This window comes from Neospora caninum, chromosome IX (genome assembly GCF_000208865.1).
Source record: "Neospora caninum Liverpool complete genome, chromosome IX".
Lineage (NCBI taxonomy): Eukaryota > Apicomplexa > Conoidasida > Eucoccidiorida > Sarcocystidae > Neospora > Neospora caninum.
Genome location: NC_018390.1, coordinates 4,383,775 through 4,407,455, shown reverse-complemented (window position 1 = coordinate 4,407,455; position 23,681 = coordinate 4,383,775). Strand labels below are relative to the sequence as shown.

Genomic DNA, 23,681 nt, shown 5'->3' with positions numbered 1-23,681 from the left:
ACAACACAGTTACGTTGCGCAGCTTAAACGTACGTTCGCACCCAACCGTGAACCGATTCGACGCATCTGTTCCGGTTTTACTTCAACATCTCTGCTTCAAGAGCCGAGCGATTACCCAGCCATACAGAAACACAGGGGTGGCAGCTTTGTCGGATCTTATAAGTGCCCACCAAAGCGTTCTTTGTTCAGATGAGTCCTACCTTCCACTTTGCCGCATAATCACCTAATGCCTAAGAACTCAGTCATGCAACACACGGAAGGGAAGTATGGACGGCTTGAAAACAAAACCGAGGGTATCACACGGATTGAGCGATTGTGGAACTCGTTCCTAAATCATTCAAATTTGCTGTATTTTCAAGCATAGTTTTGTCTCTTATGCGGCGCATTAAATATGCGTTTGACACACCGGCGGGAGCACGTTGTTGTTCGGCATACAACATAGCTTTTCTCTTCCGCTTTGACAGCCGCATCCAGTAAACCAAGAAGTCATTTTTGCTTCCTGAAGCATTCACATAAGACACGTGCACAAATCATTTCTGTGCGTTTTAAATTCCGTTCCTCGACTTCAGAATTCTACTGTCTGAATTCAGCCACTATTTGGTGAGTACTACGATGACACACCAGCTCGGCTCGGCCTAGACAATAGTCCACAGTAAGGGATCAATTGGTTGCGTCGCAGTTCCAATTATTTGTCGACTCAGTCCTGTCAGCGCCTTGTCCCTAGTAAATATCCGTTCTTTTTCATGTCGGGAAGGCACCGGAAACCGGTGAAATTCGAATTCACAGGCTGGTCGCATCAGTTCTGAGGGCAAGTGGTGTTAGTCATCCAAAAAACAGCTACCAGCACCTGCGTTTAGGGCTCCGCGGCGACGTCAAACGTACATTGTTTACAGTATGTCGATACTTACGTTTTTTAGCATCCTCCGGCATTCCGAGCCGAAGCCACTCCAAGTAGAGCTTCCTTAGTTCCCGCTTTATGGTATGGTGTCGGTACTCTGCCTCAAGAAAACCCTCTGCACCCACAAAGAAATAGTGGAGGTCAACGATCTCGATGGCTGGACGGTTTAAATCAATCGGACGCATGACATTCTCATCAGTGCCGACAGGGATGTCGAATGTGATTTTAGGCTGCTTGCGTGACAAAGACAAACTACGCATCTTCCGCCGACAGTCCATCCTTTTGACGACCATCCCCGTCTATCATCCGAAAGGTAATCAACGACCCCACGACTCTGTTTTTTCTTCCTCACACCGAACACTGCACAGCTCTGGCGCCATTATCGGAGCGCCAGTGCCGTATGCGTAGTCCTGCGTCTGTCACCCTACTCAGTTGGGTGCATGGTTTTTGCAGCGAGCCGATAGTGTATCTTTGCTCACCAAACGCCCTCCGTCCTGTTCAACTGACAGGCGAGACGACTCATAGAACTGGTTCAACCACACCATGCGGAAGTTGCACTATCGTCTAGCAGGACGGAACAAAAAAGCTAGAGATTTGGACTGAGCCCCAGAACAGCGCGTTTTTTACAAATTCCCGTTTCTCGCCTATGGCATTCTAACACAAGATACAGACGGCCGTGCACTGGGAGAGAGGCTACGAGTGCCAGCACACCTGACAGTCGTACAACTTCGGGACAGCCGACGAGCCCCAATTCCGCTTCAGCTGCTGGCCCACGAAGCGTAATCAATGCAAATCGTACTGAACACTCAGCGCAGGTTCGGTCTAATGTCCCCTGATACTATATAGATCACACGGCTTCCGGTACTGTGAGGTCATACTGGTGTATTCCGTACAGACCAGCACCAGGCAGGAGACTATATGCCAAGCATGATCCCGGATTATCCTGATTATCTTTGTTATGCTAATACATGGTGTTCAGTGGGTTCAACGCTTCCGGTGTTTCGAGGACCAACGACCACTTTTCCTTGGCACAATGAAACCAACCATAGAAGCCGTTATTCTTTTCCGCAGGTCGGCTCTCAAGACGCCTTACCGAGCTTGAAGACATCTCGAACAGGCTCGTAGTGGGGAAACTCTTCCCGCATAAGTGCATCAAAAACACCTGTGGCCCTTGCGATTCTTCCTCCAACATCCTCGCTATCTTCTCTTCTTTCCCACACCTCCAAAGTCTTGACCTCCCTCGCAGCAGCAGGTAAGGACAGCCCTACTGCAGCATGTCGATACTTGATCTGCTGGTGGCGTTCATGCCTGGACATCTTGTCAGCCGGCAGTGAACGGCGCCGGCCTTCCGTTTTCTCATCTCGAGGCGGTGCTGCGGGGTGTGTTCGATAAAGTTCTTTTAGCAGGTTGAGGTCCAAAGATCCGTCGGATTCTAAGATCCCAAGGGCCTGCCAAACCAGAGACAAACCGTTTCTGCTCGAAATCCATATGCAAGGAAATATGTGCCTGAAAAGGTACATTGCCTCTGTGACCCAGTCACATCTGCTCATGCTCCACGCACTTTTTCGGTGGCCTCACACGATGAAAGCGCCGTTCAACGGAGCATACAAGAGTCGATTGACCGCTTCGCACGGCGTATCCTTGCATGATCCGCCGGTTACATAAACCCCCCTGGTGAGACCCGAAGGCCCGAAAACCAGCCGCTCAACCCGCCCTGAGGACGTTGCACTGTACATGTCACTACTCATCCCTGTCACCGAAGTGCAGGTGACGCTGGCGCTGTCACTCTAATTTCTGCATACAAACGACCCAAACCTTTCCTCCCAAACCGTGAAACTGACACACACCTTGAGCTCTTCAAAGGCTGCCCGTTTGAGCGTTTGCCGCCGCTTCTGACCGTTTTCATCTCCCGTGCTGGCTGCGCCGTCAGCAATCCCCGGACGTCTCCCAACGCTGCCCTGGTATCCGATCCATGGCTGATTGTTTGTTAACGCGCCTTCCTTGTCAGAGGAAACCCCACAGCTGCTGGAATGCGGAGGCGGTTGCCAGGGACAGGAGTGCCGTCTCATGTAGTTTGCGACGAAACGGGTGTGTGGCAGATCATCAAACATCCGGTATTGTTCGAAGGCGTTCTCCTCTAATAGCTTCTCCGGCGGGATGCCACTTGCCTGCAGGCCCAGACGGGCACAAATGGACAGAACTGCGCGACTGTCTCCACAAGAGGCTAGTCAAAACAGGCTTTGAAGAAAGCTCCGAAGGAATGGTTGGTTCGTTCGGGTCACGCCCTGCGTACGCAGCTCCGCGACGACGTCTGCTCACTTCCGTCAGACCACCGACGTGGGCGTACCTCGTACACACGGTCCCGATAGCCTCGCTGACTTGTGTAACTCCACCTAGCATTATCTAGATGCGGCAGGGTTCGCTCTACACTGGCCGAAGCGCAGGCTCTCCCCCAGATTGGCGTGGTCCCTCAAAGCGTCAGCTGCCATAGATGGGTGAGGAAGGGTCACCACCAATGACTACACGCCGTGGTCCATTTCCACATCACAAAATCCATGAAGCGTTCCCCCATGCAAATCTCGTCCGATCCCAATGTGTAGTCGTGTCCTGTACACACTTAGATACGAGTATCCCTTCACTGAACTTACCTTGAATTGACGACCGAGACATTTTAGCCGCCCAAGTTTCTTAGTCACGACTCCGGCCAGTCGACGGTCCTGCCAGGCACTCCACCACCGATCAATGGCCTCTGCTATCAGCAGCCGGTTGAACCGAGTCAAGGGAGACCGGCAGACGTCGCGAACAAGACTCGCAGCCGATTCGTGACGAGATTTGGCTCGTTGGCGATAAAAAGGCAGCCACACCAGCTTCTTCGTCGTCTTTGCTTTCTCCTGGTTCGCTATCGCCTCCCCGGTGTCGGAACTGACTGCTGCCTCCCGATCCGCAGCTCCCTCCGCAAAAGGTTGCTGAGCCGTCACGCTGTGCTTTTGTTCAGATACACCCAACGGCCCAGAAGCCAGTGGAGGCGCACCTGGACCTGGGAGGCGCGCTGGAGAGATTGCTACGGAGAGATGCTCGTGAAGAACTCTCAAGGCCTCGTCATCCTGAACATCCATTGCATTTGAGCTTGTTGATAATGTGGCCAAGCTGTCGGCGTCTCCTTGTGTCTCGACAGATGCTTAAAAGGCACGTGCTTATCGAACCACAGGTCAGCAGGTCCACAGACGCGCCCAAAACGTGAAGTATTCTGAGCTTTTCACGCAGTCATCACAACTTCTCAACCTTGAGACCACCAAAAAAAAGAAAACCAGGTCTCACGCTGAACGCAAAAAGCGTCCATGAAAGTGATGCAGCCGGAATGCGTTGCCCGACAAATGCCAACGGGCTGCTAGGCTTTGAGATCACAGCGCTATGGGCACTGCCTCCTCAACATGCGCGAGTCAGGACACAACTCCTACTTCTCCCATAGGAAGACAGCCACAGCTTGCTGACCTTTTTGTGACAAGGAGGCATCCACACCTCTGGAAAGCGAACCACACTGTGTGCATGTCTCGATGTGTTCCCTACCTTCTCGTCAGCCAGCTTTTTAAGTCGGCGGAGGTCTGCTCCAAGTTCTTCATCGTAGGCGATAGCTTGCAACGCCTTGCCTGCCGCCGTGTCCACTCCGGCAGCAGCAGCGTTGACCAAAGGCTGGTCGAACTGTGCCGCACAGGCAGTAGCTCTGTCTATAATTTCAGATTCCTGCCGCGCTACGAATTCAGCGTACTGCTTTTCTACTCGAAGCTGTTCGTGAGTCGGAGCTTCGAAGGAACCAAAGACCCTCTTCGGCGATGGAAGCGGGCATGGAACAGGTCCAGGGATGAAGGCCGCGGAGCCTCGCTGATACTGGCGCGGCAGAAGCCAAAGAAGGCGGAGGAGCGTGGCAATCTTGGGGCGGTTCAGCACAACTTCTGCCTCCGGCACCTGAGGACAACAAAGGGAGCAAATCGAGTGATCGCGGTAGACGCTAAGACAGCGACAACCACGAGGAGTAAAACAGCACGGTGACACCACGTTCCAAGAGAGTCGCAGCGCTTTTGTGCGCTAGCCCTTTGTCTTTTGCAGATGCTGGTCGCATCACAGTCATCCGTAGGGGAGGGGACTGAACTGAACGTAGCTCGGCAGGGAACTACAAGAAAGGAAAACCTAGCCATCTCGAATTGCTCGAAAGGGAGCTGCGTTCCGTGCACGAATCCCTTTTAATACGTCAGGGAGGTTCAGGTTAACATTCACAGCTGTAAGGACTCTGAAGCGTTCCATGAAAGTGGTAGTCAGTAGTGGCGGGGAGGTATCCACGGTGCGACCGTCGACTCACCGGGGCAGGAAGATATTCGGGAGGGGCATTGACGAAGTTCAGAACACTATGAGAAAATACTGAGGGCCTGGTGTTGATGTGGGAGGGCACAGTCTGAAGGTAAAACGAGACGTTCAACACACGCAAGCTCCACATAAAGAAGCCCCTGTGCTAGGTAGCGACACGCGTAGACTTCCAAGCCGCAAGACACGGTTGTGGAGGAAGACCCGGGTGTGCTACAAACCGGATCGTCCGTCATCTTAGACGGGCGCGCGGAAGAACTGGGCCATCTCGTGACAACAGGAAAGTGAGCGCTTAGAAGGAACACAAGCGGTGCGACAGATCGCACGGAGACCTCAACGTGGTAAAGACTCGTGAATGGAAGCACGAGAATGCAACATACGCCAGCGCCTGTGTCGACGACCTCCTAACGCCCCAGCTGTTAGGCGCCCCGGTGACATGACGAACCGAGCTACTTCACTGACCTTTTTTGGCCGAGTTCGATGCCATTTTTTGGCCCCCTTGTTCTGCTTTTTGTGGGCAAAGAGCCTCGTCGAAGCAACAACGCCGTCTGTACGGCGGGGCGACTCAACTGGACGAACAGACCGGACCCGCAGGTGCGATGGAGACGCAGAGAGCCAGTAGGAACAACAACCACCCTCTGAGCAGTCAAAGGAGTGCTGCGGAGATCTCACGGCCCGGGAGGAAGCTTGAGCTGTAGGAAGAAACGTCGGATGAGAGAGGTCCCGGTGAACTGACAGGCGGCTCGGACTACACGAAGAGAATCCAGAGCAGGTCCGAGAAATGCGGAAGCAGCCTGAGGACAGCGGCTCTGTCGAAGGATCCGCGTCTACGCTTCCTGCACTTGAAGTACAGACTTGAGAGGAGCAAGCAACGCACGAGGAAGAGGAGAGAGGCACGAGTGGCGGCAAGAGAAAGCCCCGAACATACGGTAACGGACATATGCGGTTCGGCCGTTCCCCTCGATTGTTTTTCGCCTTTGCAACAGAGAAGTGCAATCCCGGAGCCCAGAAACCACCAAAAGCATCCTCCGCGTTACCGAAACTTGTATGATGCACTACCTCCCCTCTCGGCTCTTTCCTCAGACCACAGGGGATCTTTCTGTGTTTCCTCCAGCCGCTGTGTTGAACCAAAACACTTTCGCGAAAAGCCGCATGGTCTCCTGCGGCTACAGATCCGAGTGTCTCTCTGCTCGTCACCGCTCTCAGACGCCTGCCGTCCATGGATGCTCCCGTACAGTTCCCTAACAGAAAAGTCGCTTGGGTCGTACATGGACCAGGAATAATCCTCCCTGCTCTTTCGGCCCTACATGCAGCTCTGACCGCGTGAAGCAAAGTACAACAACATCGGGAGACGTCAACGCCTGAAGCGCAAGCGGAGTCGGCGCGTACGCCAACCAAGTGAGGGACCAGAGCTAAGAGATTAGAAAATGGGACCGCGCCAAGGGCAAAAATGAGTAGAACGAAGTAAGATGACAGGAAACGAATGACGATGCCGGCAGGGGTGAGAATACGGGCCGGGGGCTTCTTCACCTGGAGAGCGATGCAGGCAGGGGCAGCGACAACGCCAGTGGCGATGGCACTGAAGCGCATCTTTGTGTCTCTGTATGCCCCAGGCTCCAAGTCGAAATATTCGAAGGAGGTAAACTGCTATTGAAATTGCGTGTGCGCATAACCTTGAGAAGTCACACACCAATGATGGTGGAGCATTACTTTGACTTCAATTGTCGGCCGAAAACGGTGTACATCAAATGCCAAACGATGTGGTGGGACGTGTCAGCAGTAAACTGTGACGGCCCTGTCTCTCGGAAAGGGGAGAACTCAAAATTTCGTGCGCTGCGTCGATAGTTCGGGGCGAGAGATGGGGACATCCAGCCCCGTGGCACACCCGACTCTGTCCTCGGAAGAAATATAGTTTGGGGCATACTCTCACTTGGCTGAGACCGTGTGCCAAAAAAGTAAAAGCAACTGGACATCAAAACTTCGACGCGAAACACGGGGTGAAATTCGGGGAACTGCGAAAATAGCTGATACCGCAACGCAATACAGACACGCCGGGGTTCAGCCCGTCAGTAGCTGCCTGCCTCTACGCTCCTTACTTAGTTCTTGTACGTGGGTGCATGCCGGACACTCCTTCACATTCGACTGACCCCACACACGCACGGACTCAACTTGAAGATCCATGCAAAAAAAAGAATTTGTCCTCCGTTCGTATGGAAAAAGCTAAAAGGTGGAGAGCGCAGAAGGATGGAACAGAAAGCGACAGACACCTGTGTGATGCTTGCCTAAAATGCCAGTGTCCCAGCTGGCGCACCCACAGGTGATCGTCAGCTCGGCGATCTCTTCTTCCTTCAGACGAAGGCAACCATTAGCATGCACGAGGGGAAGGAGGAATTCGTCAGTCTGAGTACAAGCCAGCTCAAATTTCGGATGGTGTGCATGCCTGTGTTGCGTTGGTATAGCCTCCTGCAGGATGCGAGACATCAATGAACGCGGAACCGTAATAGATGCCGGGAGCTGGGGTGTTTTTTCGAGACGTCGTTAGGCTCACGTTAAGCTAATGCGGGGTCAGGAAGAACGGACTTTGTCAGGCGACAGAGTGGAATCCTAGCTAAGAGAAACGAGTCACTCCATCACGTCCCTTCAGCCAAACCACCCATATTGTCGACACCTCAAACGGAAAACAGCGCCACCGGAACAGCAGCAAACGGTGCAACAAGCCATTAACAGCCGGCGCCACAATCGATGACACAGAAAACCAGGAATATTCCCGGAACACTCCTGCAGTGGGTCACTTGTCCGTGACGTGGCGTGAGTCAGGGATGACAGACTAGGTGCGTTCACCCTACAGACAGCTGCGACTCGGATTGGCACTCGAAATGGTAGGACTGCAGGAGCTGCTCTTTTACTTCCATGGGCAATGATCACAAATCAGACAGCTGTGAACGCACGATTTACTGCGCGAGGACAGTCACATAGGCTCCGATACGTTACTCAGTCCTAGGCATTGTCCATTCTTTCAACAAGTCTGATATTAAGCATTTTGCTGCTGCGCAAGGGAGGCAACTGGAATTGCACAGTCCTATAAAAGCAACTCCGGAGTTCGACACGCCGCAGCCGGCGAGTGCAAACCAGTCACCACTTCATAGTTTTTTGCCGGGCTTGGGATATGGGGCACCAGTCAACGGACACGTTTTCCCTCGTGAGCGATGCCGTAGCACGTAGGAAATCTGGATTGTCTCCTCCCCGAAGCAGGCAGCGGGACGAACCGCCCCGAGTGTCTCGCACCTGACTAATGGCTGCAGCTTTTTTGCAGTGGCATTGTTGAAGCTCCTCGACAAAGGGTGCAGACTCATGTCTCGTGGAACGGATCATAGATACATTTTTTCCAGGTTGTTTGCTCAGGACAAGGCATCTCAATCTGACTCTTCTTTTCTTTCCAAACACGGGGCATGGTAATCTGTCGCCTATCACGGCACACCTGTTGGGCCTCTTGTCTCGTGCATGGCTTCTCTGCTGTCTTGAACGGATATGCATTGCGGTGTCGTGCAATTGCCAGTGCACCTCTTGATGTGAGTTGATTTATTTACGGTTTCCGTCAGCAGACCCGGGATCCGGTGAAGCACTAAGTGCAGACGGTGACTCGACACATTTCTGGCACGCAACGACAGTGTACAGCCTCGCCTGCTCAGTCCCTCCAGCATTCGCGCTGTGATGTTCTAGGTCCAGTCAACGGCAATCGCGCGGACGTGTGTGCAACCCAGGATGAGTAGGTGGTGGTCCGTTTTCCAGCCCGTTGGGAATGAAGGTCGAAGGATGCTGTTGGCATCCGGGCAGTCGACATCGCCACCATTGCTGTGCGGCGCACCTCTCAGCGGCCGCATTCCTGCTTGAGCCTCGGTCAGGCGTACCTCGATATGTGTCGGGCGCAGAGAGGAGAAGTCGACAGAACGCGATAATCGGGGTTTGTCTGCAGCAACCGGAATATGCGCTGCGAACAGCCGAACCCAGAACTATATTATTTTTGCGATAACGCAATTAGTGATCGTTGCCGATGAGCACGGACCTGGGCAATGCTTTGTTTGAGGAGGTCCTGGGTGGACTCCATCCGGGCGGAGAGTGCGAGACATCGTTCGTGTCTCGGCATCCGAGACATACAATACGATCGAACGTAGAACGGCGCGTGTGGTGACTACATGCTCAGTTGTGTCTTTCTGGAGGAGCTGTGGCTCCACATCGTGCCTTGTCCCTGCTGGGCAGTTGGGCGGGTAGAAGAGGCTGTTAAGAACACATGCAAGATAGAGTTTTCGCTTCTTTTTACAAATCCTGGTGACGGGATGCATTGTACTTAAGAGTGCTATCCGGGTCGGAAGCGTAATACCATCCTTCGTTATGCGGCAAATTCTACAGTCATAAAACAGGATATTGGCCACCAATCTTTCCTGCGGTTGTGGCGGCCGCCACGGCAGCTTCAATGTGATGTCTTGAAACCCTATCAAAGTTGCTACTCACACGAGTCGACCCCCGAGTGTGGAGTCCCTCAGCCGTGTGGACGTGTCTCTGAAGGGCGAGTGGTTGAATTTCCTTGTAAGACGTAGCTTACATGAGAGCTATTGCTAACGAAGATATTGATTCGGATTTCCTGGGCAGGGCACCAGGAAAACGAGTGGAATGAAGCTCGGCACATCATTTCCAGCGTCCGACTCCTCGCCTTCGGTAAAAAACCACTCAAGCGTGCTCCCCTGGGAGACAGCTCGGTGACCCGCCTGCTTTGTGTCGCGCCGCATGCGGGTCAACCACGTGGACCGCGCAGGTAGATTTCGGCGTGCCCCCCTGCTGGGCAGCGTCACTCATTACCGTTGCCCCACCAGTACTTGTCACACCCACGCTCACCCGCCCCTCTGCGGCATGCATGGCCTTCGTTAAAACCAACAGGCGGTTAACAGTTTCCCAACAACTAAGCTGCCTACTAGATCTCATATCGCTGCGAGGCTCCAATCGCTACAGGCTCACATTCAAATGCGAACGATGTCCCTCGCAGTCCTCGCTCCTCGGCAGAGAACCGTGTACTTCCCTGCACTTGAGGTTAGGTCTGCGCCCTTTCCCTACAGCGCCCGGACCCCCATAACTCATGCTCCCGTCTCCTGCTTGCCAGGCTTTCGATTCACCCGTTATGGCTGCTGGCAAGACACTATAGTACAAGCAAATGCTGGCCCGGCTTGTTGTCGTGGGAACAGCCCTCGCGGCCGTAACCCGCTCATTGGAGCAAGACATTCTCAGCCCCGCCAGTACCGACTGGATCCCCGTAGCTTCGGTACTATCCCGGCACTGGTGCTCGGCAACCGCCGGCTGTCTACGGATCACCGGCACATTTCTTGGTGTTCTTGCTGCGCGTCTTCCAGACGATGACGATCCGGACAAACAGGGTACCCTTCATCACCCGATAGCTGGCAGTCACAGATGCGAAGGAGAAGGATTGCCTGCCGCCAGCACGTCCTCGGCGACTGGCACTCCTGACACCTCAGAGGGAACCGAGGCGCCGGCAGCAGTACCTCCGCAAGGCGTTTCGAGTCCCACGCCTAAATCGAGTGATCCCAGTGAGCTGTAAAAATCTTCGCCCCAAAACCCGGTCGAGTGACCAACGCCAGCGCGTGTAGTTCAATCGGTCATAGCCTTGCACGTTTCAGTGTTCCATTCGCCTGGCTGTAGCGGCAACTCCGTACGTGGTGCGGATCGGTGCTCCGAACACACATGCACGACATTGCTGTTCAGCTACAACCATCCAGACTCAGCACCTTCCTTCGGAACGGCCGATGCCGTGTAGTGCTTAGGATGTCTTGGATGCATCGTAAGCATGGACGCCTTGATGATCGGTGTGACAGATGCCGTTCTGGTGGTTATCAGGAAGCCAATCAGAAAGAGGCCGCAAATCCACCCGCAAACGGAAGAGGGAGTCGAGGGCCAAGGTGTCTGCACCGGCGGGACTCGGCATTGCCCGTACAGTTGCTATCCCTGGCCATGGCACGGTAACCTACGGAGAGCTTGCGGTTGAGGAACTGCGCAAGCAGGCGTTGAGATTACGACAGCACTGGAGTAATGAGGAGACCTTCGTAGGAGAGAGCGTTGGACGCGTCCTCGTAACGCAAACTTACCCTGCTAATGAGAAGCAAATCAAGGCGCGGGAGGGGGCAGCGGTACGCAGGTTTCGAGCGCGTACGCATGCACGGCTGCGACAGGCTGCAATTTTGGAAACGAAGGCAAACCGCATAATGGCGAGGCTGCGAGAAGCGGGTGTGGAACCCTCAAGCTCCGGAGGAGACCGGTCGCCGCAACCCGGAACGAGTGATCAAGCCCACACCACAACCGGCGATGAAAGCGCACCAGGTGAGACGGCAATCACTTGCCTGACGTCACGTCTTCTTGCCGCATGCCCAAGGCTGGCACAGGTATGTAGCACTGACAACATAAGGCTGGAGTTCCTGGCGAACGTTGTCCGACGAGAGTTGCAGCGTTTCGCGTCTTCACAGAGTGGCTTGTCCCATGACAGGACCTCGCGAACCCTGTTTAACACAGCTAGGAAGCACGCAAACGACCCCACATGCGGCTTAGAAGTCATCAGTGTTGTCATCCACTCCTGTCTTCCCATCGGAAGCTGTGCTGGCCAATTTGTCTGACTCAAGTTTTACCCGGTAATGGTTGTGTGGTGTTCCCCCCCGGTGACAAGGTACGGCCAGCCCCAGGGCACAGCCCCCAATGACCCTGCGATCGTATGTGCAGCTTGGTATTCGGATCCTGAAGCAGCAAGCGAAGGAAATCAAAGAGATCTGGGAAGACATGGATATCTATGTTGAAAGGCGCACCGCGTACTACATAGCCTCGCATGTCAACCCATATCCATCTGACCGCGTCCTGGATGAGTGCCGAAATACAGCAAGGAAAGCTTATAGATCACGAGGGAAGCGCCGGAAAGAAGAGGCAGCGAAGCTAGAGGCCCAGGCAGACATGTGGGAGAAGTGGCTTGCCTCAGGCGCCATTTTGCACGACGATCCTGGCGAAGGCACCTCCTCCGTGACAGGAGCAGCTCAACAAGTCGCGGAATCAATGCCTACGGCACATCGCCCAGGTGCGTTCGCCATCCGCTCTGAGAACACAGGACGTCAGTACGACAGCACTCACGAGGTTCACCGCTGTTAGCAGTTCGAAGAGCTGGTCTCAGGCCATTGTTTATTCATCTCGTAATTCTCGTGGATAGCGGTGATTTGAGGTCCCGGGAATCAGTGTTCCGCTGTGTTCGGTGTACCGTATGTGTTGAGCTGCGTTTCTGTGGACCGGACGGGGGATAAAGGGCCTTTGTCGGGGGAGGCAGTGTCCGTCACACTGTCATGCCGACAATCATGGGATTCCCGTCTGTCTCTGCGTCTGAGTAGTTCGGCACTGCATGACATTTTGTGTTATCAGGCATTCGCGCTCGCGGCAGACCGAGAAAGCGACAGAGAGTCGAAACCACGGCCACTGCTGTTCCGAGTGACCCACTTGTGAGCGGTACTCCCCCCGCCGCTGCGCAGACGGGCTCGCTCAGCGGAACAGTGCTTGGCAGCACTGTTACATTGGAAAGGTTGGGCTCAGTATCCTACGCCCAACTAGCCGTTGACGCATTGACGCGTGAGGCCAGCTACCTATTGTACAGATGGGGGAACGAGAAGGGGTATGTTCGAGCTTTCGTTGCAGAGAACCTGCATCGTGGAATCACCAGATCTCCGGGTCAGGCGCAAGTCAGGAAGTGGATCGGCCGGGCGCAGAGCACTTATGACTGCCTCGGGCAAGCCCACGTCCAACAAGCTGCCAGCTTGATCAATATCGCCAATGATATACGGAGGAAGGCTGCAGCAGCAGGAATCGAGATACGAAGCGCTCAGGAAACCAGGACGCATGGACCGCCATCTTCTGATCATCTCGCAGCTCCACAGGCCGAGGGCCTCTCAAGCGGTGCGTGCGTCAAATCTATCCAGACGCTGCAGCCTCCCAAGCTCCAACCCGTATGATGAGGCCTCGCAAACGCTCTCATTCGCACTTCGCCGCATAATGCAATGGCAAAGAACCTTGCAGTATCTCGGTGCACCAGGACGCGGGGGTCCCTCAGAGCTCATCGATAACGTTGTGCCCACCATCAAATAATTAGTGACGATAATGTCAAACAGATTTCAGTGTAGTTCTCGTTCTCTTAATCGCCCGTCGCAGGCATGAACGCCACAGAAGGTAACAGCCCACCTCAGCTTCATACAGAAGCGCCTCCGTCGGCGGGCAATCAGTGACCCTCCCAGATCTTGCAGGTAACAGTTGCATTTCTGTAAACCGTCGATCGGCGTTGCACGTCCGTTTCTGTGCGCGGTTGACCTGGTCAGGCCCTTCACATCCGCCGGCGCCTGAAGCGCCACAGGTGACATTCGCGCACCTTGCCATTGCACTCTTCCGGAGAGACGCACAGATGCTGCGGGACGTATGGGGACATGGCGAAGACTATTATGTTGCGCAGCACCTTGCCACACGCATGGCCCGTCAGAACGATCCATCACCAGCCCCCTGCGACCGACGTCAGTGGGCGTACAAGAATAGGAACGTCTACCGTGAGACGTCTGCAAATCGCCTAGCACGGGCAAATGAACTAGAAGCTCAAGCGCTCGCCATTGAACAGGAACTCAGCAGTGTGACCTCTTCTACATCACCTGGTGAGGTACAACCGTCGCCTGTCTCTGAATCGACTGGTGAGTCTATGCAGCCGTCGTGGACACGAGTCGAGCTAGCGAGTTTCATGGCTTGCGCCATCACACGTAGGTGTCGTTCGCACCATCTCTATACAGTAGCTTGTGTGAGATGTCTCGGAGTCGAACGAAGACCTCTGAAGAGAAGCTAGAGACGTGATCACTTCAGAGCAACGAAACGGTGTCGTGGAGACGTGCCAGGGCCACCGCCAGTGCCGACTTGTCGATGGCTGACAACAAGTGCTGTCACCACAGCTTCTGACGGCTCAGCGGGGAAGGCGAGGACACCTACAGTATTCGCCTCGGGCAAGACGTCGCATGATGCATGTGTCAGTTCATTGTCGTCGACCCGTGTCGTGGTGAATCAGGTAAACAAAGACATTCAAGACCTAAATCTGATTCATCGTGGGTTTTGTTTTTTCCGCAGGCCACTCCAGGACGTCCACGCCACGAAAAAAGAAAGAAAAACGGAAACACATTGCCGAGAGCTCTGGAGAAGGACCCTCCAGCACCGGTGCTACAGGTACGTCGGGGTCACTTTGGTTTTCTCCAGTCGCCGCCCTGCCTCTGGCGGTACCTCGACCGTCCAAGCATAAGGGGGGCGACGCGGCGGGGCGAGGCGCTGCGGCTGCCTTACCCCAACAGCTTCAGCCGAGTGGGCACGGCTCGCAACAAGCGTCAGGTGAGTTACCAGCAGATCAACGGGACCCCCTCACAATAGGCCGCCAGATACCAACATTTGTAGAGGCGGTTCACGCCGCCCAAGATGTGCATATCGCCGCACCCGAAGGCGGCTCTGTTGCGAGGATCCCACCCATCTCCAGAAAACAACGATTGCTTCAATTCGTAACCTCTCAAGCCGCTGCGCTCTCGACATCCCCCCCGGCACCTGTCCATCCGGTTGGGCGCCCTGCACCGCCGTCACAGACACCAGGGCTGCATCAGAGCTCAGGCTCTCAACTGGTGCCCCCGTCTCAGGCGGCGGGACACGCCACAGCGGGGCCTCCCCACACTGGTGGCCTTCAGTCTTGGTATTTGCCACTCAAAAAGCGACCACTCCGCGGATTGCCACTTCCCGTCCAACCATCGACCACCGGTGCCCCCCAGAGCGGGCACAGCCCCTCTCCCTCCGGACCGCTTGGGACTTCCGGCACTTAGCATTCGCCTCGTTCTCAATCTATACCTTCGGACCAGCGTACACAACCAGCCTCAATGTCACCGAGTGTCACTGGTGGGGACGCGCGTAAACGCCCTCGCCAGCCAGATCCCCAATGATACATTGTGTTCTGCTTCGCCACGAGACCCCGTCGTCGGGGACTTCGTCACTGGTCTTTGGGCAAAGATGTCGGCTGTTCTTCTTTTGCTTCTTCATAGACACGAGAGAACCTTGCAACAACGACTCTGTGACTTACACTTCATTTGGTTTCTTGGCTCCATCCCACCTTACCTGGAAAACGGTGCCTGAGACTGCCTGCAAGAGCAAAACGTGCTGAAGTCGCGGCGGCACGCCAGACGAAGTAACGAAGCGGAAGTTGTATTCGACGCTTCACGTCACGGGGACTGGTTCACGGATCAATACTGCGCACCTACCCAAAACTCATTTCCGCGTTACACAGACGCATTGCTCGTCGTCTACTGTTCGGCCGGCGACCTACCGGTGGTCTCTGTAGATCGCTCTTTGTTCGTGAGAAGGAAGAGTATTTGACGTACTGTCACCATTGTATTTTTGAGTAGTGGAGCGTCATCTGCCATCAGTTGCAAGGCGGTACACCGTTGCACATCGTGGCCGGGGGTGAAGAGCTCTCGGAACTGGCGAACCGCTATCAGGTGCGATTGGCATCCGGTGTTCAAAAGCGAATCACGCCGATTCCCCTGCGCCACAGAGTCCTCGTCGGAGGAAGGCTCCGTCGCCGTCCACCTGCCGGAGCGAAGGTGTTGTTCTTATTTTCGAAGCGATAACCTTGCTTCTTAATTTCGTTTGCACAGTTTCGCACACTGTGTCTTGTGTCTGCATCGCAAGGGACCTCGATCTCTTGGAACACCCACTGGGAGCAAATCTTAAGGATGGCCACGGCTGCCATGGTGCATTGAGTGTCCTGAGCTGGCTTCGGACACATTTCTATCAGTCTTGACGATTTGACGGGTGCAAACCTTGGGCACGGGCACGGCTCATTCGCCTTAGATGGGACCTCGACCAGCTGGCAGTTCCCGCCGTTCTTCGCAGGCCCAAACGCCTGAGCTTGTTCGAACGCTCTTTCTTGCTGGGGGCGCACCGGTCTACCAGTTCCTTCTTCGGAATACGTCGAGGGCAGTCTTTTGGACCGAGTCGTGCTTGGTTTCACTGCAGTCATAAGCCTCGTGCGCAACAATCTTCTTTTCACAAGGCCTCTGAACCAGTTTGGAAGTCTCGAAGCGCCTCTTTTCCCACTTTGGTTCAGGGCAAAGAATACTGCGCTTGAGTCTCAATTCTCTTCCGTCATTACCCTGTCTTCTGGCGCAACCTCGTCGTGCACACTGTCTCTGAGATCGTGTGTTCGTATTCGTATAGCAAAGGCGAATCGACTGTCCGATTGCACGTGTCGTTCACCAGTCCCAATTCCACCTCTCATTTCCGATGCGTTTCTGAGCACCAGCCACATACCCCTGCTCAAATGCTGCAGGTTCCTAGCAAGTGTCTTGGTTTGTACGAGAGATGGTTTCACACTTCGGCACGCTAACAATGTTGTAACTAGCACTGAGATCTTACTCCATCCCCGTTTTCTTGCAGCCCTTGGCCAGGGTAAGAGGGATTGTCGAGCACAACTGTTGGTTTTGGCACAGTCATACCGCACTTTTTCTTAACGAGCTGGTAGCAGGTGTCCGATGCCACTTCGGTAACAATATAACACCACCTCTTCCAGCGGCGGCGCAGGACACCCGTACGGGCGACAAACCGTCTCGTCCTTGTAGCATGTCTTCTCGACACTGTATGGGACCTGGAAGCACTCCCTCTCATCTTTCAAAGGGATGGGATTTACAGTCGTAGTCGTAGTGTAGCCACCTTTTTTTCCAGTGCAGGCTTCCACTCCCTTGCTCTCTGCCAAAAATACGGCAACCGAAACGGCTCCAACAAGCTTCACCGTTGGGTGGTGTGCAATAATCCGGACGCAGTCGTCGAATTCTGACAGAGTCTCCTAGTAAACACTGCGGCGAAGAAAATAGAAGAGCAACGTAATAAGATTCACGAAAGGGACAGGCCATATGAGTTACTGCTAATACTAATCCTGAATTCAGCCGTCAAGTGGGAATTCGTGTTTTCTCGGGAAGACGTCGGGGTGCGGCCCATTCGAACGCAGATATCCTGGAACTGCTTGTGGATGCACGCGAAGACACGTTGTCTCAGAGATGCTGTTGCCTGCACCACTAGGGTCGCCATCTGTTCTGTTTTTCGCTTCCGTAGAACGATGCTTATAAGTTGCGAGAAGTCTGCAGTGTTCAAGACGTGACGAATTTATTCCACTTCTGCCTTTCATTCGCCGTGTTTCTCGGGTGTGTGAAATATGGGGCACATTTTGACTTGAGAGGGTTCAGAGCGGAATCGGGAAAATACCTTTTTGAGGGGTCCTGTCCAATTTAACTGGCCTCTGCATCCGTGATGTTTGTACGTCCCCTCGATTAAGCTGGCACAGTGGGAATGAGTATCGCCGTTAGCCAGCGCTTTAAGCGGTATCATTGCCGGCCGTGTGCTTAGGAGTGTTATTCCTGCTAGTTCCAACCTGTTGCTGTGCTGCTGCTGCAACATAGACGGGCTCAGTTCGTTCGTGCTCACCAGGTGAACAGGGAGTACACTGTAGATAGAATGGAGCACTAGCTTCAGTATATTTTTTCGGGGCTTGTAGCGTTGAAGTTCCGTGGCTCTGAAGGAGGGAATGACCTGAGGAAAACCAAACGGAACACCCGTTTGCGCGCTGTACATGCCATTTTATCAGCTCGCGCCCTCTTCAGATCATTGGAAGGTCGTCCGCCCGTTCGGGCAATTCAATTCATCTCACAATGCGAGTTGTTCCTACCCATGCGCTTATTCTTTCGCGCATACGAATTCGGTCATATGTTGAGCCTGTCGTGCGAGATATAAACAGAATGACCCTTCTTTCGTTCTGGCATGAGGACGCCAACAAGCTACCTATCCTTTGTCGTTGGTGCCACAGCTGTGCTCGGGTCGCTGCCGACTCAGTGTAGCCGGCTACCAGTGTCCAGTCAGACTTCGGGCAGAAGAACCAGACTGGTTCACAATTGTCTGCGCCCCGTAATTTCACGGAGATACTTCGGGAACGTACTATTGTTCTCGTGTACCGATCTGTTCAAGCAACTGCCCGCGAGGCGATGCTGTCGACCTGGGCAGTTTGTGACAAAACAGAGATATCTGATTGTGGGTCAGCTTCCTTGCACATGAGCAACTTTAGAACGGCAGAAGCCGTCACCTCCACAGCATTGGAGGCGCCAGGAACACGAGGGCTGCAGAGATGTCGCGGTGCGCTCTAATAATCTCACCATGTGTACACGCCGTCTTCGCTATGGTAGACGACGCATTTGCGGTTCGCTCCTGTGGGTCTTCGTTGGACAGTGCTGCCGATCTGTCGTGTAGATCGCAGCCGTTCACAGCTGTACCGCTCAGAACGTTACTGTAGTATTAACGTTCGTGAGCAGAAAGGTAGCAAACCCCAACTTACCTGGTCCTGCCTGATTCATATCCCCCCGCATGTCTCCAACTGTTGTTGCTGCATGTCGTCATGTTGTTGAGCGGCCTTCGAGATGTGAACTGGAAGCGTCTGGAGGGCTGAAACGAAAACGAACGCATCATTTTAGGATTCTAGGATTCAAGGAGCACCATATGCCGCATGAGAGCATTCAGAGTCTGTCACATAGGTTCTTGCGTGAATCATCCCGGGGCAAGGTGCAGCCCCTAACGGATTGCCCAGTGTACGAGCTTACTGAAAATCTCGTGCAAGGAGCATGACATGAACGGTACCGAGTGCAGCCATTAGTATCTGCTTGAGGCCCCGACAGACCATCCATGATCAGATCCTCTACTACTTTTGAACCCGACGCGACTACCAAAACCGGCTGAACCGTCCATCCTCATAACCAGAACTAGACAGCGGCACGCCTTCAGTAGCAGCATAAACCCGCCTCCCCTCGCTCTCAGCCGAACGGGTTTACTTCAACCGGTTGGTCTTGTCAATCACCTGGTGCCTCTCCTGCCACAGGGTCCAGCAACCAGCGGTTTTCGACAAAAAACACTCCGTTAGACAGGCATTGTCACAAACAGTGTTCGAGGAGACGAAAGTTTGGAAGGCACGGAGCTAGCTTCCTGAGTTTAACATACTGAAAAGATACACCTGATTCCGTTCCACGTGAGGTCCACACGCGGATTCTGGAAGTGTCGCTTGCGTCATCCAACAGCCTGCCTTGACTGTCCACACCGGACTGGATCAATGAGGCTTTCCCATCCGTATGGGAAAGGAGCTGTTGATTTGTTCGCTTTCGCTCTTCCTTGCCGTCGCGAAGCCATTCCCGGATGAGGATACGCCCGCCCGTTGCCAGTCGCAAAATGCGTGTTCCTCCGTTGGTGTTAGTTGTCGGCTTGTTGCTCCGGTGAAACGAACTGCCAGCTGAGCGATCGTTACAGTGTGCATGCCGCGGCGGAGCCGTTCCCCCGGGTTCATGCTGACTAACCGGCAAAGGCCTGCCCCACCGAGTCGGGACAAACGGGCCAATGCCGAACCATCCATCGCTCTCTTGTGGTGATAGAATCCGACCTTTTTCTGCTGCGGCCATGTCCTCGAGAGCCTTGTTTTGCAGTTGATTCCCTGGTGGACCGGCGCGAATGCTCCAGTTCGACGTGCTGTCGGGTCCGTCGTGCCTATTCAAAATCGCGGATCCGTCCTCGGCGACTACGTCCGGTATGTTCGTCTGCTGTAACGTGGAGCGGTTCTCTAACTTTGGATGGGCTTCAGGATAGTCGCAGTCACTCTGTGAATCATTTACGTTCGCACTCACAGAGGGTCCCTCTTTCCCTTGCGTGATTTCTCTGTCACAGAAGTGGCCAAAATGATCTCGCTTGTGATACGGGGGAAGGCTCTTCGATCCTTTAGAGGCCGACGCCTTCAGGTCACGGCATTCTCCTTCGACATCTCCGCTCCCGTCACATCCCACCACACTAAAGAGGAACTCTCTTCCTTTTCTTTGGTTTGTACTACCACTTCGTGTTCCCGTCCGGTTTTTGGAACCAACGACAGCTCTAGCGCAGGTGTGGCGAGTCCTGTATAAACGTGCGTCTGACGGCACTCTCAGTGAACGCGGCAGCGCCACGTCTGCCGCTTCCAGGCCTTTTACACAGCCACTAACACGCAGCAGACGAAGTACGTGTGCATCTGGAGTCCACATAAGCGAAGTGTCTCTGCAGGAGGGCTCTTCGCTCTCCTTTGTGCCTGGCTTCTGTGCAAGAACACCTGCTGCATGCCCCTCTTGGGGGCTCTCATGGCCACTTTGTACCGCTGGATCCCCAGCCTCTTCCGTGGGTTCATGAACCGACGTCTCGCCCGGTCGTCCTGGACCAGGAGCCTCCACGTTCTCTTTCCCAAGAGCAGTGCGCCTGTGAGTGATAGAACCGGAACTCATTTCAGGTTCCCCTGATGGGGCGCCAGGTCTTGCGTGAGGCGTTTCCATGCCAATGAAGATGTTTGTGCCAGCCCGCAACCGTGGGTATAATTGAGGGAGGAAAGACGGAGAGAGGAGAGGACATCGCGAAGTGGAACGTGACGCCACGGATCTGGGAAGGTCGCTTAGGTGGATATACACTTCGTTGACAAGATTGTTGGGGAGGAATGAGGGGACATGAAGAGGGTGAGTGCAAAGCACACGAAGATTCGGGAACTGCTGAAAGCCACAAGGGTCCATGCAGAAGGCCCTGAGAGCACACCGCAGACGACACCATACGAAAATCACGAATTGCGCACGCTTCTCCTCAGGGTGCTAGCCCCATTGCTATCTGCAGCCTCAGGTTCCCATGTGTACGGCACGAGTGACCAGTGAAAACTGACATTCTGCAACTGGCCCTGTCTCGTCAAAGATTTTTGGCTGTTTCTCAGAGCTTGAGGTGATGGTTATCCTTTGAATTTTTAGACACGTAGCCGCCCTGAGAGCTTGTAGAGAAATCGCCAGCCCTGGCCTCTCCCCTGTTCTCCAACGCTTTAGAACCTCACCGGGCAGCAAGTCGCAGAAGAGTGAAGAGCGCATCGTAGTCAGGCGCGACGGCAACGTAAAGTGTTTCAGGGTGGAGGACAACCTGCTGCATCAGGAAGCCTGCGGAGGATTTGCTAGAGGATAAAAAGAAAAGACTGCATGTCGGGAAGCTCTCTTCAAAACTGCTGCTCCCAAAGTGTGCATCGCGCTGTTCTCCCACGGCTCCTGGAGCTTCAGGCTCTTCGTCCGTCTCCTGGGTGTGGTTGAGACGAAACAAAGACTGAAGAGATGAAGGAGACTTGAGTTGCTGCTCATCAATCGAGGCAGGAAAGTACCACTGGGACAGGGGAGGGGGCGTCACGCCGGATTTAACCAACCTGTGACCACAGAGAAAATCAAAAGGAAAGACAAAACCAGAAAAAGGATATTTGACGAGAGGCTCGAAGCGAGGGAACAGCCCACCGCAACGCGCCAGGAAGATACAGAACCCCTCTGGCAGAAAGAAACGCGGCCACCTCGGGAAGCCCATTAGAAGCCGAAGAAGAAAGAAGCAAAAACGGAGCGGCCATAAATCTAAAGAAGACCGAAGGGCAGAACAGCCGACCTCAAGGGCTAGGCACGCTCCGAGCATCCAGCTCGTATGCACACGCAAATACAGAATGAGACTGAAAAATCATGTTGAACATACACATCATAAACTCGTGCTGCGGTTTCTTCCCCTCGGGCTGCATAAACTTGGAGACAGAAATGTTTACGGCTACAAAACATCAAAAAGGCCTGTTTGCGAGCTATGCATCATACGCACACGGGACAAACGCACACGGCGTATCATGTAGTATGACTGGTGTTTTTAAAGGTGGATACAAAACAAGCGGCAACGGGAGTGAACTTGTTTGGGAACGAGGAAACTGCCAGCAGAAACGCTGCCCTACTTGGTGGAAGCGAAGACAACTCCAGGGGCACGCCAAATGTGGAAGAGCGTTCCCTGCTTTTTTTGGACGAACCACTCGCGAATTTCACGCTGGAAGGCCCGCTGCAACGCCCCATACCACCAGCTTCTGTCGCCTTCTCTTCTTGGCCTCGCCTCTGTCCGACCCTCTCCAGTTTCCTTCCTCCGCACTGTCTTGTTCTCAGCTTCTTGCGGCGCGTGTCGCTCAAGGGCGGCTTCGATGGTCTGTTGAGCGTCACCCAGAGCGGCACGCGAAGTCGCAGACGAAGACGTAACCTCTGCCGGTCCACAACTTCCTGCAGCTCTTTTTGAGGGTTCTGCATCTTCGACAGCAGCCAGCGTGACACGACACCTGACGTGGCGGGCAGTTCGGATACACCGCCGATGTGAACGCAAGGGGAGACCTTTTTTCCGAGTGGATGCAGGCCTTGACAGGTGGAAGGACGGCGGAAGAGATAGGGCGTTTCCCTGGAAGAACGAATCTTGTACTTGAGCGGTTCTTGTATGATACGAGAAGACTCCCGTGATACTTGTGCACCCGGGCCGCTCACATACCCGAGAAAGAGCAGGTGTCTGAGCCGAGGCCGGCGAGAATAAGCCAGCAGGCCCTGCCGTAGAAATCTTTTCCGTGGGAGCGAAAGAAGAGACCGCCGAAGAAAGAGAAGGCATTACGCGGGAAAGGGGGATCGAGATACCAGGTTGCCGCCTCCTCGTGGCCTGGAGAAGCATCTGTCGTCTGCAGCAGTCCATTGTGCGTGTTCTTTCGTTGAGGCCCCGAGTGCAAATCTTCCGTAACGCAGAGAGGTGTTCTTTTTTGGGTGAGGGCTTGCCTGACCGGGCTTCCGATCTAACAACTAGCAGAGGACAAACGGAGTCCCGGCAGTGCCGGGGTTTCCGTTTTAAAAAGCGTCGTTTGCCGTATCGACCGTCGTTTTATAGAATGCTCTACTACGACACTCAACTTTGTGCGCATTGGTTTTTCCCATACTTGCGCGTGAGAAAAGTCGCAAGTTTAGCGGATCGCTGGCTCGATCGCGGCTCACCTCGAGGAGTCTTGACTGGACGACACGGAAGAATCGAGCGAGGATGTGAGCCGTGTTGTTTCTTCTGGTGCAGATACAAGGTCCGTTCCTGCTCGGGGGGAACCTTTGAAGAAAAACGGTAGACTGAAGAATGGATCAGAGAGGGGGGGCTAGAATGGGAGGCAGGAGACACGAAGCCAGCACGCGGGCCCTACCGGCTGCCGCATGCACACCCGCGTTCACCAGGGGAGACTGTTCCGAAGTCACCCAGTCGTCTCGCTTGTTTCATCGCCACATGCCGCCTTGTAAAATGAGCTTTTTCGAATTTTGAAGAGCGACAGAAAGACTCTACGAAGGGCGAACGGCAAAGGCACAAATCCGAGAGACAGGGGGGAGCGGTATACGGGTGGCTCGGATGCCTTGAACTCGGCGTCCGCCACCGCCTTGTGTGTGTTTGAAATAGAAATGTTTGTAAA

The 23,681-nt window shown here is 54.2% G+C and overlaps 2 protein-coding genes across 2 annotated transcripts; one reads left to right on the top strand and one right to left on the bottom strand.

Annotated features, from left to right (window-relative positions):
- Window positions 1-185: 185 nt before the first annotated feature.
- NCLIV_043750 (conserved hypothetical protein) lies at window positions 186-6,844 on the bottom strand (the record flags this gene model as incomplete). The annotated part of the gene is made up of 8 exons (XM_003881293.1): window positions 186-230; window positions 883-1,055; window positions 1,992-2,346; window positions 2,746-3,066; window positions 3,547-4,002; window positions 4,466-4,861; window positions 5,253-5,345; window positions 6,575-6,844. The coding sequence occupies 8 exons, from the start codon at window positions 6,842-6,844 to the stop codon at window positions 186-188; spliced, it is 2,109 nt and encodes a 702-aa protein (XP_003881342.1).
- A 5,160-nt stretch (window positions 6,845-12,004) lies between these two features.
- NCLIV_043740 (hypothetical protein) lies at window positions 12,005-13,293 on the top strand (the record flags this gene model as incomplete). The annotated part of the gene is made up of 2 exons (XM_003881292.1): window positions 12,005-12,374; window positions 12,710-13,293. The coding sequence occupies 2 exons, from the start codon at window positions 12,005-12,007 to the stop codon at window positions 13,291-13,293; spliced, it is 954 nt and encodes a 317-aa protein (XP_003881341.1).
- Window positions 13,294-23,681: the final 10,388 nt, after the last annotated feature.